General features: G+C 39.2%; 1 protein-coding gene across 4 annotated transcripts in view; it reads left to right on the top strand.

Moving 5' to 3' along the window:
• LOC150045546 (NXPE family member 2-like) overlaps positions 1-2,244 on the top strand; it is a 30,723-nt gene extending 28,479 nt beyond the window's left edge. For all 4 annotated transcript variants that reach the window (XM_090319479.1, XM_090319476.1, XM_090319477.1 and 1 more), the window contains 2 exons: positions 591-806; positions 1,545-2,244. In XM_090319479.1, coding sequence (XP_090175605.1) covers positions 591-806; positions 1,545-2,080 — 752 coding nt within the window. In that variant the 3' untranslated portion in view covers positions 2,081-2,244. The remainder of the gene's footprint in view (positions 1-590; positions 807-1,544) is intronic.
• The last annotated feature ends 15,524 nt before the right edge of the window (positions 2,245-17,768 follow it).

Below are 17,768 nucleotides of genomic sequence, written 5' to 3'. Positions count from 1 at the left end.
TTATACCAATATAATATATAGCATATATATTATGGTAGAAGGCCATGTAGAAGGTAAAATTAAAGGATAGGTGGATGGATTATATATAATAAATAAAATGTGCAATATATAATATGTATTGTATACCTATATATGTATATAATCTGTGTATCATGTATGTATGTATGGTATGTATGTATGTAGCATGAGTTGGTCAGACCACATGGAGAATATTGTTTAGTTTTAGGCACAGTTAAACTTTTAAGGTTTGTTTTTTGTTTTTTAAATAGCCAGTGAACATGACATGATTCTGGTACATCCAGAATAAACAAGGTGTGAGATTCTCTTCATCAATGTGTTCAAGCTTCTTTCATGGGTTTGAGGAGGAAGAAGAAACTTATCATCTTGGTAGGACTAGTGTCATGAGTGGAGTGGGATACCATGTAGTGGGAGCTTCTTATTCACTTGGGATTTTGTTAAACAAATGTTTGTGGATGAATAGACATAGGGGAGGAGAAAAGGTAGAGACAGAAAGGAAAGCAAAGATGAGAGAGTGTCCCAAATAATCTGTCATAATACAAATTGCTGACGGTGGGAATTTTTGTTGCCAGAGACTAAAGACATAAAAAAGAAATGTCAAATTGGAATGAAGGCTCCTTTACCCAGTGGGTACACTTTCAAAGGAAACTGGATAACATCATTTTGCAAACTAACAGAGTTCCCAGCATCCAAAAATGTTCGCGACTGTTTGGGAAGAAAACTTATTTACCTCATGGGAGATTCAACTCTACGTCAATGGATTGAGTATTTACCCAAAGTTGTGGAAAGTATGCGTTTTATTTCTATCCTGAAATCAGAATTGATGTTTTTTCCAAATAGTAATTCGAATTTTTGTTTGATTTCTTGTTTTTTGATCACTCATGGAGCTTGAACTCAGGGCCTGATTGTTTCCCTGAGCTTTTACATTCAAGGCTAGCACTGACTCTACACTGAGTCACTTCCTATTTTCTGGTGGTTAATTCTGGTGGTTCATTACAGAGTCTCACAGATTTTTGTCTGGGTTAGCACTGACCCACAATCTTCAGATCTCAGCCTACTGAGGAGCAAGGATTAGAGGCGTGAGCCAGTGGTGCCGGGTTTAATTAGAATTCTATGCTTTCCTTTTCTGATTTTCATTTTACTGTTATTTTTAATTTGCCAATCTTTTGGTTTTATACCTTTAATAGAAAATTCAATTTTTCTTTTTAAGATCACAAATTACTTATTGAATTGAAATGCCTCTGCACACAGCTACTTTAGGATAATACAAAGAATAACAATAATACTTTTTAAAATCTTAAAAAAATGAAGTCACAGATATAAACACTTTTCTTCCTTCTTCATGTATTTTGATAGGAAGTTCCAATTTTTCTGTGAAGGATTGGAAGGACCTAGTAAAATTCTTAACATCAGCAGCAACTCTTCAATTGGAGGGGCTGTCAGAATTTTACACAAGTTGTGTGTATTTTTAAGTGATGCAATGTTACTTTCGTTAACTTAAGATTTATTCACTAATGTTCCATCAGCCTTAAAGTATTTCGATCACCATGGAAGCGGGCCCTTTAAAACACAAGTTCTTCTGGATATTGAAAAACATAGCTTGATTCGATGGAAAAAGCATAGTCATCCATTTGTTACCCAAAAGCTGTTCTCCATGAAAGATGAAAGGTATATCCCACGGGAAATCGACCAGATAGCAGGAGACAGTAACACGGCCATTGTCATTGGCATTGGTCAACACTTCAGACCTTTTCCCATCAACATTTTCATCCGTCGAGCCATCAACATCAGAAAGGCCATTGAACGTCTCTTCATGAGAAGCCCAGAGACCAAAGTGATACTGAAAATGGAAAATACTAGGGAGTTATACATCAATGCAGAGCTGTTCGGTGACTTTCATGGTTCTGTTCAGAATCTTGTCATGAGGGACATTTTTGAAGACCTCCGTGTGGGTATTATTGATGCGTGGGATATGACAGTCGCATACAGCAGTAATAATATCCATCCACCTAATAATATTGTTTGGCAACAGATCAGAATGTTACTCGACTATATTTGCTAGAGGAACTATCCAGAAAGCCAACGCTAACCATTTACTTCAAGTGGTCTCACATGTGTACGAGGATGGGGTACGTCATTTGAGTTATTTGTTGTTTTGCTGATTCCATCTTCCTTCTCTGGTCCTAATTCTTTAGGAAGCTTAAATAAATGTAATTATTCTTCTAACTGTTGAGTTACTAATTGATTAAGTGACTCCAAGACCTTCTCAAATCTCTTAGCCTAAGTTATGCAATTTCCATCCTTCAAATGTACCCCAGTCTGTCTAGATCACTGGACCCTTCCACTCTACTTCTTACCTCAACTAAGTTAAGGATTGGATCTTTTTTAAATCAAAGCAACAAACAAACAGATAAACAAGAAGATAAATGGAGAGATAGAAAAGTCGCAAATAACTAAATTAGTGGAAAAGAGACAGAATAGATGCTACAGAAATTTAAAAAAAGAGTGTATGAGACTACTATGTAAAATTACTGGAAAATTATATCATAATGTAGGAGAAATGAGTAAAACATAGAAGCAATGAAAATATATAGTTTTACTAAGTCTGAGTCATGAAGTAGTGGAAATATTTACACAAAAGACATTGAAACAAGAATCAGAACCCCCCAACAAAGAAAAGTCAGGACCAGATGCCTTCATCGGAGAACTCTTCAGAATATTTGAAGCTGTTATTAACACCGATCCTTCTCAAATTCTTCCAAATTGTGTGTGTGTGTGTGTGGGGGGGGGAACGCACTGCCAACCTTGGTGATTCCAGTGTCATCTTGATACAATGACACTACATGGGAATAAAACTCTTAACAGTTACAATTTCCTGATGAACTCAGATGCAGACATTTTCAAAAATTTATTAGCAAACTGAATTCCACACACATTTTAAGAAAACCATGAGCAAATCCAAGCACTGATGGCTCATGCCTGTAATCCTAGCTACTCAGGAGGCAGAGATCTGAGGATCATGACTCAAAGCCAGCTAGGGCAGGAAAGTCTGTGAGACTCATCTCCAGTTACCCAGCAGAAAGCTGGAAGTGGTGCTGTGGCTCAAAGCGGTAGAGTGGCCTTGAGCAAAAGAGCTCAGGGATAGCACCCAGGCCCTGAGTTCAAGCCCCATGACTGACAGGAAGAAAGAAAGAAAGGAAGGAAGAAAGAAGGAAGGAAAGAAAGAAAGAAAGAAAGAAAGAAAGAAAGAAAGAAAGAAAGAAAGAAAGAGAAAAAAAACTATGAGCAAGCCAGGTTATGCCTGAACAATAAAGATGCTAAGAAAATCAATTTGAAATACCACATTAATACAGTGGATGACAGACAGATGATGTATGTTCCATTTTATTCAGTGGAGGAAACAAAGCAATGAAAATCCACAGCTAATACTGTATTTACTGAGGAATGACTAGGAATTTTCACTATGATTAGGAAGGAGGGGAAGATGCCCACTTTTCTTCAATAGAGTACATAGTACTTGAAATTATTTTTCTTTCTTTCTTTTTTGTGGGTCATGGGGCTTGAACTCTGCCTGGGTGCTGTCCATGTACTCTTCAATGTAAGGCTACTACCCCTCGGCCTGGCTGTTGTCCCTAAGCTCTTCAGCTCAAGGCTACAGCCCTACACTTAAGCCAAGCCCCACTTCCTGTTTTCTAGAGGTTAATTGGTGATAAGAGTCTCTGGTCCTTTTGTGCCTCTGCTGGCTTTGAGCCTTGATCCTCAGATCTCAGCCTCCTGAGTACCTAGGATTAGATGCTAGCGACTGTGCCCGGCTTAGAACTTGAAATTCTGACAAGAGTAATTAGACAAGAAAGACAAATTTCTCTGTAGATGTTGCCATCTTATGTTTCAAAACTTTAAAGATTCTGCAAAACATCTGTTCACAGTAATAATAGATGGGTTCAGCAAGGTTTCAGGATATAAAATGAACATATGAAAAATCTGTTGCCTTTCTGTATACAGCATGAACAATCTGTAATGGAAATTAAGAATATTAGGCATAGTGGTGCATACCTATATTATCAGTATTTGGGGGGGTAAGGGTAAGGAGAGGGAGGAAGAGAGAGAGAGATCATTTATATATCAAAAAGGTTGCAATACTTCATTATAGCCTTAACAAATTAGGAGTTTTCGGTACAGTTTTGCATACTGAACCTGGGAATTAAAAAAAGAGCTAAAATAAATCAAAGAATATACAAATGAATGAAAAGATGCCCCATTCCTGTGACCTGGATAATATATAATATTTTTAGTGTTACAATACCCTAAGCTACATAATTCCAATCAAAACTTCCATGAAGTATTTTGGAAAAAAAGAAAAAGAAAGTTCTAAAATCCATATGGGATCTGAGAGGACCCCATGAAACCTAAACAATATTGAAAAAGGAGGAACCATACTCCTTGAGTTCAAGACATGCTTCTAAGTCTGGGAAGGTAGCCCATTGGTACAGAGCTGATCTTCCATGCCTAAGAGGCTCTGCATTTTATCCCCATCACGAGAAAACAAACAAAAATCTTCAGTGCAATAGTAATTCAGATGACATGTAACACTGGCCTAAAATAAACACACAGACCAATGGGAGCAGTTAGGAAGGCCCTAAATAAAGCCTGGCATATAAGGACGAATGGTTTGTCAATAAAGGGTTTTAAGACTGTCATATGAGGGAAATGACAGTTTCCTTAGCACACAGTATGTAGGAAACGGAACATAACCATGCAAAGGAATGAAGTCGAACTCTTGCCCATGTGTCATTTGACAGAGTGTACCATTAATGGCCTCTAGTCCCGTTTCCCAGGGAGTCTTTGCTCCCCTCTGAAAGCTCAAGACCCTGGTCTTCATCGTCTGTGTTCCTATCAGCATTTGCCTCACCCAGGAAGCTCTGCCTACAGCATTCTGAGCTTTCTCCATTCTGCTTCTCCAAACATTTCCACCTGCCTCCCACATTTCCAAAGACATTCACAATCATATGGTCAGAACTAGCTACAACCACCCCCCCCTTCCTGGGTTTGTCAGTATTCCATCCCAGAGGGTGTTGGAGCCTGGCAAATTTCTCAGTTGGTCATTTGTTACCAGTTTTGCTTGTGATAATGCTTGTAGGTATCCTATCTGCTCTCCTGGAGTTCTTAATATATTTCTGCTGAGATTCCACTTCATCAGCACGCATACTAATAGTTTTCGTTATTTTTCTTCTGGCAAGGGAGTGGATTTCTTTTCAGTTCTAAATTGTAGTCCACTGCATTTTGGTCTGATGCAGCTCTTAAACAGACCTATAGGCAGAGACTCAGAACCCTGTGTTTTAGTCAATATTAGAAGATACATCCTTAAAGCTACACTTCTTCCATAATCAGGGAGCCCTTGAGATGGATTCCCATGCAGGCCTTGCAGCTACTCTAGTAGGAGAAATTCCAGTGTTCTTTTCCAGTGTGCACCATTAGATCACCAAATGGCTTACATGAACATTCTTATACAGTACAAGTTTTCAGTGACAATGGAATGCAAAAAGCCATCAAGCACTTCAACCTTTAAGATGTTTATCCTGCACTCCTGGCGAGAATTTATTCATACTCTGAATATCAATCATTCCAACCTACTATAAAGTGACCGGGTCCCAGTACACATGTTTTCACTCATTGTGTATGCTCTCTGCATGGTGTTTGTAGAAAAGTACCATCTGATGTGAGGATTTTTGTGAGCATTCCTTCTGACTTCACATTTAACAAGGAGACGGGTCATCGGTTGGCTATCGAAATTTCTTCCTCGTGGTTTGAGCTGTACCTTTTTTCTTGTGATGAGTACATTAATAACCTCACTTGTTTTCATCTTAATTGGTAAGATCCATCAAGTCTACCAGACAATATCTTGTTCTTGCTCTGGAGCCAAGTAAATGGCTTTAGTAGCAAGGAGACTGCTTCGTCTAACCATTAGAGAGTAGCTTTGGTAGCTTTTAACCTGGGTAGATGACCAGACCATTATACAGGGGATAGGAATGCACTTCAGACCAGCCTGTGGAAGAAAGGAGGCGACATGTTATCTCCTGAGCAAGAAGTACAGAGACAGATGCACAGGGATGTTGCATCCACAGGCTTAAAGGACAGGCCAGGCTTCTCCCCTGGGCCCCCTCCTTGCTCTGCCATTCTCCTCTGGCCTCACTCACTTCAGGGGCATTCATTAGTGGTAGCAACTGAGCAGACATATCAACCTTGTGCTTTGTGATTCTAGAGTAATAGAACACCCCCCCCCCAAACCCCGAGTGCCTCTGCACATAAAAAAGATTATAGTAGGGATACTGATTTTCCCAGTCTGGGTCACATGTCTATGTTGGCACCGAGAATACTGGACAGGAGGATAAATTATCTTGATTATCTAGCCTCAACCATATGTTCACCCTGTGGCCAGATTTTATTGCCAAAAGTGAAGGGAAGGATATAGAATATGGAATGTGTCTCTCCTGCAGAAACTATTTGATAAAAGTTCATAAAAAAGAATACCCAACAGGCAAACAGATTAGGGACCCAATAAACTTTAATAATCACACACTGTTTACTTAATTATGCACAGAGTACCACATTTATAGTTAATTTGAAGAGAAGTTCATCACTCTATGTTTAGAAGTTTATTTAGAGAAAGGCTGGCATCAGCAGTGTTTTCCCTAACAACTGTCTGAAGCCATGCTTAGGGCAGACAGTTAGAGTGGAGGTGTGCTGGGTTCAGGAAGCCAGATGAGGATACTTCTGTGTTCTGACACAACAGATCAGATTCTGGACCTCGGAAGCTGCTACTCCCACCTTTCCTCTCAAACAATGGCGGGACCTGACAGTTCATGTATATAACCCAACTACATGGGAGGTGTAGGTAGGAGGATTGCAATCTGGGGCTAGCCCCAGGGAAAATGTAAGATTCTCTGTTCAAGCACACACACGCACGCACGCACGCATGCACGCACGCACGCACGCCCTAAAAGCACAGCTTTTAGGGGATGGCTCCAATGATGAAATATTTGCTAACAACTGGGAGGTTCTGAATTCAAACATCAGTACTGTTAAAAAATTTTTTAAAAATATGTATGTATATACACACACACACAAAGGAACTTGTTACTTTTTAATGCTAACAATGCCAGTGACCTTCAGGGTGCCATGACAGTGCTGTACTTCACACAGAAGCTGGGAGAATAAGATGCTAAGTCTCTTTCTGCTATGCTTTGATATTGTCTGTGGCTACTCTTTGTAAACGTGTACTGTACTCACTCACAATAGCCGGGGTTTAACTCAGCTAGACTTCCGTATTCCATGTCACTAAATTATATACTCACAGAATTTAGAGTTAAGATGAGTAGGAAAGATCACCTCATAGGTGGCACCAAATTTCTATTGCTAGCTAGTGGCTCCCAATGTTGGCATGCTTTGGAATCACATGAAGAGCTGGTTACCAGTGTCACACATTTGTCTAATATGGATCCTGCTTCCCCATCTGTTTTCAGGCCCAGTATAAACTTGTTACCTTTGACAGGGTAGAAGAAAAACTTCCCTTACCTGAGTGATTGTTGGGGATGTAGCTTGTCTGTTTCTTATCTTCCCAATACAAAACTCACACACTGCATAGATGCCAATCATGAGAAAGCGTAGTGACCGATGTTCTCTTCATCCATGTTTTTCTTTAAACTAGTCAGTACACATACCCTGCAGAAAGCCTAAAAGATAACGTTCAAGGACCTTAATAAGGTTATCTATCTATCTATCTATCTATCTATCTATCTATCTATCTATCTATCATCTATCTATCTTTCTATCTATCTATGTTGGTGGTGGTGGTTGTGAGCTTGAACTCTGGATTTGGGTACTGTTCCTGAACTTGTTCACTCAAGGATAGCACTTTACTACTTTGAGCCACAGTGCCACTTCTGGTATGCTGGTGGTTAATTGGAGATAAAAGTCACATGGACTTTCCTGCCCAGGCTGGCTTTGAACTGCAGTCCTCAGATCTTAGTGTCCTGAGTAGCTAAGGATTGTAGATGTGAGCCCATTTCTCCTTTTTTCTCACTTGTTGCTTGAGCTTGATCTGCCTCTGACTTTGTGGGTCATCAGCACCCAAACTTCTTTGAGACCTGAGAGTAACATGTTTCTTCGGCCTCAAGAATTTTGCTCTCACTTTCTCATTAGGCCTTTTCTGGCACACCCACTCAAACCTCTTAGTCCAGTGAAGCTGTCCTTGCAAATGGCTATGTTGGCTATGGCTACTCTGGATACACAGACTTCAAACTCAAATTGGAAAGAAACTGTAACAATAAGTATCAGTTTGGGGGCTGGGAGCATAGCCTAGAGGTAGAGTGCTTGCCTAGCATGCATGAAGGCCTGGTTCAATTCCCCAGCACCACATACACAGAAAAAGCTGAAAGTGATGCTGTGGCTCAAGTGGCAGAATGCTAAACTTGAGCAAAGAGTGTTCAAGGACAGTGTCCAGGCCCTGAGTTCAAGCCCCAGGACTGGCAAAGAAAGTTTAAAACAAGAATCAGTTTAATAAAAACCAATAAAAGACTAACAGTGAAAATGAACAGATTATAATTCGCCTTCAAGATGGATGTAGACAATTTGGGTGTCTAATCTCCACCAACGAAAACCCTGTAACTCATGGAGACTGAACAACACATTGTTGAATCACCAATGGGTCATCGAAGAGATCAGAACAGAAATCCAACAGTTTATGAAATTTAACAGTAAAGAGCACACAAATACCAACTCCTTTGGGACACAGCAAAGGCAGTACTCAGAGGAAAATTTATAGCGCTGGGTGCCTACAACAACAAGTTGGAAAAATTGCAAACCAACAAGTTAATGTCTCACCTTAAGCTCCTGGAAAAAGAGGAACAAACCAACCCTAATCCCAGCAGAAGAAAGCAAATTATTAAAATCAAAGCAGAATTAAATGATTTGGAATCCAAAAAAACTATAGAAAGAATCAACAAAACAAGGAGTTGGTTCTTTGAAAGAATTAACAAAATTGACAAGCCCTTAGCAAATCTTACCAAAAAAAGAAGAGAACATATCGAAATAAACAAAATCACAGATGAAAATGGTAATATCACGACAGAAATTACCAAGATCCAGAATATCATGAGGGAATACTTCTCAAACCTTTATGCCAACAAATTTGAGAATCTAGATGAAATGGATGAATTCCTAGCCAATATTAACATACCCACACTGAACCAAGAAGAACTAAGCCAACTCAACAGGCCTATTTCAAGCTCTGAAATAGAAATGGCAATTAGAGAACTTCCACCTAAGAAAAGCCCAGGGCCAGATGGATTCACAGCTGAATTCTATAAGGTCTTCAAAGCAGAGCTCACACCAATACTACTCAAGCTCTTCAACGAAATTGAAAATGAAGGTTCCTTACCAAACTCATTCTATGAAGCCAGTATAACCCTCATCCCCAAACCAGACAGAGATTCATCAAAGAAAGAGAACTATAGACCTATATCTTTGATGAACATCGATGCAAAACTTCTCAACAAAATACTGGCCAACCGTCTACAACAACTTATCAAAAAAATTATACACTATGATCAAACTGGATTCATCACAGGGAGGCAAAGCTGGTTCAACATACGCAAATCAATTAATATAATTCAACACATCAACAGGAGCAAGGACCAAAATCACACGATTGTCTCAATAGACGCAGAAAAGGCATTTGACAAGATCCAACACCCCTTTATGTTAAAAGCTCTGGAGAAACTAGGAATCCATGGAACATTCCTCAATGTAATAAAGGCTGTGTATGAGAAACCTACTGCTAGTATTACACTTAATGGTGAAAATCTAAAGCCATTCCCTCTAAAATCAGGAACGAGACAAGGATGCCCACTCTCTCCACTACTCTTTAACATAGTACTAGAATTCCTAGCCAGTGCAATAAGGCAAGAAGCAAGCATAAAGGGGATCCAAGTAGGGAAAGAGGAAATAAAACTATCCCTCTTTGCAGATGACATGATTCTGTATTTAAAGAATCCTATAGACTCTACTCCCAAGCTCCTTGAGCTGATTCAAAGGTTTGGAAGAGTAGCAGGCTATAAAATCAACCCTCAAAAATCAACTGCCTTCCTTTATGCCAACAGTGAGAGGAACGAGGCAATAATCAGGAAAGAAACTCCTTTCACAATAGCCTGAAAGAAAATAAAGTACCTAGGAATTAGCTTAACTAAGAATGTAAAGGACCTTTTTGATGAAAACTTTAAAACCCTAAAAAAGGAAATTAAAGCAGAACTAAGGAAATGGAAAAACCTCCCATGCTCCTGGATTGGAAGAATCAACATTGTGAAAATGACAATCTTGCTAAGAGCTATCTACAAATTCAATGCAATACCCATCAACATCCCAATGTCATTCTTTAAAGAAATAGAAGAGGCAATCCAAAATTTCATATGGAATAATAAAAGACCCCGTATAGCAAAAATACTTCTTAGCAGAAAGAACAGCGCTGGAGGAATTTCAATTCCAAACTTTAGACTCTATTACAGAGCTATAATTCTCAAAACAGCTTGGTACTGGCACAGGAACAGGCCTGAAGACCAATGGAATAGAACTGAGGACCCAGATATTAAACCACAGACCTATGGCCACCTAATCTTTGACAAGGGAGCCAAAAAAATAGAATGGAAGAAAGACAGCCTCTTCAACAAGTTGTGCTGGCAGAACTGGTTAAGCACCTGCAGAAAACTAAAGCTGGATCCTTCTTTGTCACCTTGCACTAGAATTAACTCCAAATGGATCAAAGACCTGGAGGTAAAAGCTGACACACTGAAAACTCTACAGGAAGGAATAGGAGATACACTAGGCCTCCTTGGCACAGGTCGAAACTTTCTTAATAAAGACCAAGAATCACAACAAATCAGAGAAAGGCTGGATAAGTGGGACTGCATTAAACTGCAGAGCTTTTGTATGGCAAAGGACATAGCTAGTAAACTAATCAGGAAGCCCACAGAGTGGGAGAAGATCTTCACCAACCAAACAACGGACAAAGGCCTCATATCTAAAATATATCAACAACTCAAAAAATTGAATCACTCCAAAACTAACCTCCAAAGTAACAACCATCCCATTAAAAAATGGGCCAAAGACTTAAAGAGAGTCTTCTCTGAAGAAGAAACAAAAATGGCCTATAGACACATGAAGAAATGCTCAACATCTCTGGTCATAAAAGAAATGCAAATCAAAACAACTCTAAGATTCTACCTCACTCCAGCTAGAATGGCCAAGATCAGGAAAACGAATGACAACAGATGCTGGAGGGGATGTGGCCAGGAGGGATCACTACTACACTGTTGGTGGGAGTGCAAACTCGTTCAACCACTATGGAAAGCAGTGTGGCAGTGCCTCAAAAGGCTAAACATAGAGCTCCCCTATGACCCAGCAATTCCACTACTTGGCATTTACCCAACCACCCAGAAACAAGGACATACTAAACCCACTAGCACAACAATGTTCATTGCAGCACTATTCACCATAGCAAAGATATGGAACCAACCTAGATGTCCCTCAGTTGATGAGTGGATCAACAAGTTGTGGTATTTGTACACAATGGAATTCTATGCTGCTGTCAGAAAGAATGACATCGCCCCATTTGTTAGGAAATGGAAAGACTTAGAAAAAATCATATTAAGTGAAGTAAGCCAGACTCAAAGGAATTTAGGCTCAATGGTTTCCCTCATTCGTCATAATCAGTAGAAACCTTGGGCTCTACTAGCAGAGATTTGCAATAGAGCAAAATCTTGATACATAAGGACATATAATGTGAAGCTAATTGAAAGGACCTCCAGGATAGTGAAACAAAAGCCATATAATGAATGACTGTTGTCCTTAATGTACTATGTTGTCTCTCATCTCCTTTGCTGTCCCTTGGTTATCTCATATTGGTATAGTATCTCACTTTGTTATCTGATATATTGAACTTATTTGTATTTGGATAGTTGAAATTTGATAGGGAAGGGGGGAAAACCAAGACGGGTAGGGGGTGTGGGAGGGAGGGAAACGGGTACCAAGACATGTGAAAGGGTATCAATGTATGTGAATTAATGCACCTTCTATCTGGCAAATATCATGTAACCCTTTTACTAATTACAATAAAAAAATTGGAAAAAAAAACAATTTGGGTGTCTAGCTGACAAGAACTGAATTTAAGATGCTTAATCTGGATTGTTCATCTGATTGGCTAGATGGGTTTTTTAAAAGGTACATCCACCAATGGCAAATTTTCTTAGCTTGATTTATTTTCCAGTGGTTTATTTTGCTCTTATTTGTGATGGCTGTTTTTCTGGATACAGAATAGTGTTGACAGGTATTTTCCAGGAACATTTCCAAGCTGTCCTTCTACCATTTCTAAGGATTTTAAAATCATGAAGTAGAAGGAGGTATTTGAGTTTAACTCATTCTCAAAGTTTTTCCCCATGTTCTAGAATAATTTAAGTCAGGCCTGGGTTATTCATTGCTTTAAGCTTGGATGGAACTCATTTTCAAAGAAATAAACCCTCACAAGCCTGAGTTAGAAATAATATTTATATGCTGGTGTCTTGATAATTTTGACATAGGCTTGAAAACCTTTAAAATATATACATCTTTGTATCTTTATCAGATTCAAGTTAGACACAGTAAATTCTTTTAATTTAAAAACTTTGAGCGCTGATCTCAAGCCTGTAATCCTTGCTGCTGCGGAGGTTGAGATCTGAGGATCAAGGTCCAAGCCAGCCTGGGCACAAAAGGACCTGAGACTCTTATCTCCAGTTAACCTCTAGAAAACGGGAAGTGGGCTTGGCTCTAGGGTAGGGCTGTAGCCTTGAGCTGAAGAGCTCAGGGACAGTGCCCAGGCCAAGATCAAACCCCATGGCCCATTTAAAAAAAAAAAAAAAAGATAGTCCAGGCTGGACAAGTTCCTGAGCTGCTTATCCCAGCTAAGCAACAACCAGAAGTTAAACAGGGGCCCAAGTGGTAGAGTGCTATCCTTGAGCAGGAAAGCCAGTGCCTTGAGTGCAAACCCAGACAAACAAGAAAATAACAACAATCACAAAAACTCCAAACAAAAAACACACACAGACACACACACAGACACACACACATGAACAAAACAAAAAACATGCAGCTCTGCTATGCTTAGTGTTTTAGGAGCTATATCTTCCAAATAGTATTATTTGTTCAATGAGCAACTTTTAGGACACAGATTAGTTATCTTTTTCTTCTACAGAGTTCATATGAGCAATGTGCATTAGATAATATCTATTTTTTAAATCCAGTTGAACATGCTTATTGTACCTTCTGTTAGTCATGGTTCACAAAATCCAGAGACATGTTTTTTTTTCTTTGCCAACACCAGGTGTGTGGCTAATAATTCACATTGCTATATATTGTTAACTTTTAAAACAATGTCTGCCAATGTTAAGGAAAAAAAGTTAACATGACTTATAATTTACTTAAAAATCCAATTACATCTGGCCCAGATATGTTATTGTAACTCTAAACAGTGTGCTTGGGAAATGTGGAAAATTCTCTGACATCCTTCGGATTTTGTGCCAGGAAAAATAAGTACATGTCTAGCAGGGAGTTATAAACATCCATTGTGTAGCTCATTGTCCTTGTGATGGATGGAGGTATTTTCTTAGAATTTCTGAAAGAAGGGCTTTGTTTTCTTTTTCCAGGATGTTCAAGAACTTCAAATTTAAGTTAATACACTGTATTCTAAGTGTATAAAGGTTTGTTCTTAAGTTTGTCTTGCGATTTTTCAAGATCCACTTCTTACTAATGGTTTTTACTGGCAAATGTATTGGTTTTTCTTTTTCTTTTTCTTTTTTTTTAGTGCCTGCCTTCGGATTTGAACTCAGGGCCTGAGCACTGTTTCTGGGCTTCTGCTGATCAAAGCTATGGTACTCTACCACTTGAACCACAGCTCCATTTCCAGCTTTTTCTTTTTTCATAGTTTATCGGTGATAAAAGTCTCTTAGGCTTTCCTACCCAGGCTGGCTTAGAACTGTGATCCTCGGATCTCAGCCTCCTGAATAAGCCAATGGTACACTGGTGACTAATGCAATTTTTACAGAAGAATTTCCTATATCTTATCTAAGAATTTTTCTTCCTGGTAAAGAAGTCAAATCCACAGACCCTATTTGCTTATGGATATTTCCTTGTAGAAACATCACTCACACGTCTCTCCTGAGCACAGCTATCTTGGTCATGAAAAGGCTAAAGTTGCATGCATGTTAATTCACTGATGTAAAGAGGGATAGAACGGTGCCAGGCTTGACATGGTACCTTGGGATCAATAAATATTAGGTGATGTTTGTTGGACATTATAATCATTATTGCCACCATTGCCATCTACGTCTCAAATACTTTCCCTAACATGATGCGCAATTTCTGGCTTGAATTCGTTGCAGATATCTGGAGTGGTCGCCTACCACAGGAAATACCCCACAGCAGCCTTTCCAAAGGCCTTTGATACACATATCTGTCCCTATCTACTGGATCTTTAGCTTAGCTGTCCTACAAGGGCTCTGCTGACCAGTTAGTGATGCTCCAAGAAGGCACACTTCTAAAACCTGTTTATTGTCTCCTTTCTCTGGAAAGTGATAACCTGCCAACCCCTGAGTGCTAGCAATTTGCAAGGTATCGATTTACTTGACTTTTGCACTCCCTGCTAGAACACACACATTCGCACACACACACATTTTAAAACTTGTTTCTTCCTCTGCACAATTGGATTTCTCTTATTTCCTATGTTCTGACAATAGTCCAATTTCGATCTCTGCCCTAGAATTTTAGTGCTGTTTTCTTTCTAAACCAGTTCTTTCAGCACTGATATCAGCTAATGCCCCAATCCCATCTCTACCGATATCAGCTAATACTCAAACCCATCTTCACCAATTGAAGCTAATACTTCAAATCCCTCTCCAAAGAGATTGGAGTGGAGATGAGTCTGGGGCATTAGTGAATGTCCATGCTGGGGGAAAAAAGTAGGTTTAAAAATAAAAGAAACAGGGAAATGCATCCTTACTGCAAAGATTAAAACTGAAATGTTAATCAAGCCTAAAACTACATTTGAAATATAGACATGAACATTGTAAGCAACATGTCTTGCATGGTATGCCAGTTACTGTTCACAAACAAACACTTCTCTTGGCTTTCTTTGAATATATTAGTGCAAAAGAATTTGGGGAGCAGTTGCTACTATGATCTTCCCTTTTGTATGAATGGAAAACAATTAGAAATTTGGATGAGTGGCATCGCTGTATCAGCATAGATTGATCAGCAAATCTGGGTAGGACCTGGGGGTTCCTATAAATAACTAAAACAATCAAATTCTATTTCTTGTTGGACTCTAAACCAAGTGGGAGGAACAAACTAATGAGAAGGACATGAGATCAAGAGCTCCATTCTTTTATACTGACATAAAATAGATTGGAAACCATGGCATACACAGCGCACATGTCTCCATGTGCAGTTTTCTCCTTTCCTCTTGGCCTCTCCCAAATATGTACAAATCATAATGTTCTAGGCCTGGTGAGAAGTGGTGGGTGCTATGGACCCCCAAGAATAGGGGAGCTGAGTCTTCACTCAGTGTGTGGGAAGAAATAGAGGAAAGGAGTCTCTGTAGGCACTGGTTATATTTTCTTGGACAGAGATGAGATGGGCATACAGCAAAGTTATTCTTAACTCTCCAGAGGGGATATTCCCAGATGTTTTGCACTGATATTATTCTGGTGGTCATTATTACAAATACTGTTCACTTTCAGAACAAAGTAATTTAAAATAAGTTTAAAATGGTTTAACAAGAAAGAGTATAAATGAGCAGTTCAGACAAACTGTTAGCTAGATAACTTTGGGAAGTTATCCTCTTTTCATGGATGAGTCTTCATAAGACTTTCCATCAGAATAAGAAAAGTTATAGTAAGAAAAGTTATATGCCATAGTTATAATATTTATTTTTAAAATTACCCTATAGATATTCAATAAAATACTCTTTAAGGATGTATTTAAATTTTAGGTATGCAATTCTATAAGCCAGGCTTCTTTCAAGACAAAAATTCCTTTGGGGAATTCTTTACATCTTGTATGTATGAATTAAGAATGTCAAGTGTGTGACCTCTGCATTTCATGAGGTAGGAAGTTCCAAAATGGAGTGCAAAAACTAGATACAGCAAATAATATGGAAGTGGAAGACGGGAAGGCAGCACTGGAGAAAATGTAGATACCCCTATATTTCTTATTCTTTTATCTGCCTCAATAGTATTTAATCTTACAAATGGCTTGCAGTCACTCTGTTGGAGAAAAGAGAGATTACAAAACAATATGAGAACTGAAGTGATACAGTCACTTTCATTGGTCAAACATAAAATAGTCTCTCAAGTCTGCTGGGCTTGTGATGACGCAGAGAGCAGAGCAGATCCTGGTTTGGGTGGATTCTGGTAATGATTATTTCAGTTTACCTTCTGGCACAGTGCATGCAGTTCATTCTTCTCCAGGGCAAAGTTCTCTAAGGAGAGCAATCTTTACCCTCCAGTGGGGGCACTGAGGTTCGCCCAGAGATCCACCCTGACTTGCCCGCCTCATGGAAATATGTTTAAAAAAATCTTCAAAAAGGGGAAGAGAGGTGGAAGATCTTGCTGTTTCTTGGGAAGCACATTTCACATAGCTGGGATGTTTCTTTGCCTTTTCTCTTCCACAGCGCTCTTTCTCTAGGCTATCACTCTACTCTGGACAGGCTTTACCCTTAATATCTGCCATGAGTAATTTTGTACAATTGAAAAATGATTTACTGAGCAATATACCCTTAATTTGATCCTTGCCCTTAGGTAATATAATCTGTTGGAAGATTTTATTGGCATCTCCCTTAAATTGCTTTTGGACTTAAATTTTACTATTTGGGGTCTAGAAGCAATTGGCTTTTTCTTTTTTTTCAGTCCTGCAAAGTGTCAATTCTGAAATTTCTCCATTTCCTTTCATTTCTGCTTTCAAATTGGGGAATTCTTCCCTGGGCTTACTTTTTCTAATACCTCACCAAACATGACAAATATCACTAAACAAATCCACGAACATGGTGCTTTCCCCTGGAGCTCTTCTTCCCTCTCCTCACAATCTGCCTTTCACGTTACGTGAATGACAGTTTTACTAAATATTTGTTCACCACAAAATACGAATTACAAACTTTCTAGCCTCTAGTATTAGTTTCCTTGCCCATGGCCATTTATGAAATCAGCGCCATGTAATTTAGGTTGTTTGATTCAAGGATACCCAACATTGGGTAGCAAGGTCTTCATTCATCAGAATAGACTGGTTATGTCTGATAAAAAGCAACCGGCAGTTTTCATGTCTTCATGTGCAAAGTTGCAGAGGGGATTTCTTGTTCACCTTGCATTGTATGTTTTGCTGTGGGTTATTGTGAAGGCTCCACTTTGCATAGACCCTTTGGAAACTCAAAGTGCTTCCCTCTGTAGATGCATCATCTGCAACCACTTCCTTCATGTTCACTCATAGAGGGAAGACTGGCAGGAGAAGACATTCACACGAGCCCGGAACAACTACTTAGGGTCACATTTCAGTAGCCAGAATAAGTTAGATGGTTCTAACTAGTTACTGAGGAGCTCAATGTGTGTGTGTGTGTGTGTGTGTGTGTGTGTGTGTGTGTGTGTGTGTGTGTGCGATGTAGCAAGATTGAAAGAACGAAA

The sequence above is a fragment of the Megascapheus bottae genome, chromosome 27 (genome assembly GCF_031878675.1).
Source record: "Megascapheus bottae isolate mThoBot1 chromosome 27, mThoBot2.hap1, whole genome shotgun sequence".
Classification (NCBI taxonomy): Eukaryota; Metazoa; Chordata; class Mammalia; order Rodentia; family Geomyidae; genus Megascapheus; species Megascapheus bottae.
Note: the sequence above shows the minus strand (reverse complement) of the source record. Positions and strands in the feature narration are given on the sequence as shown.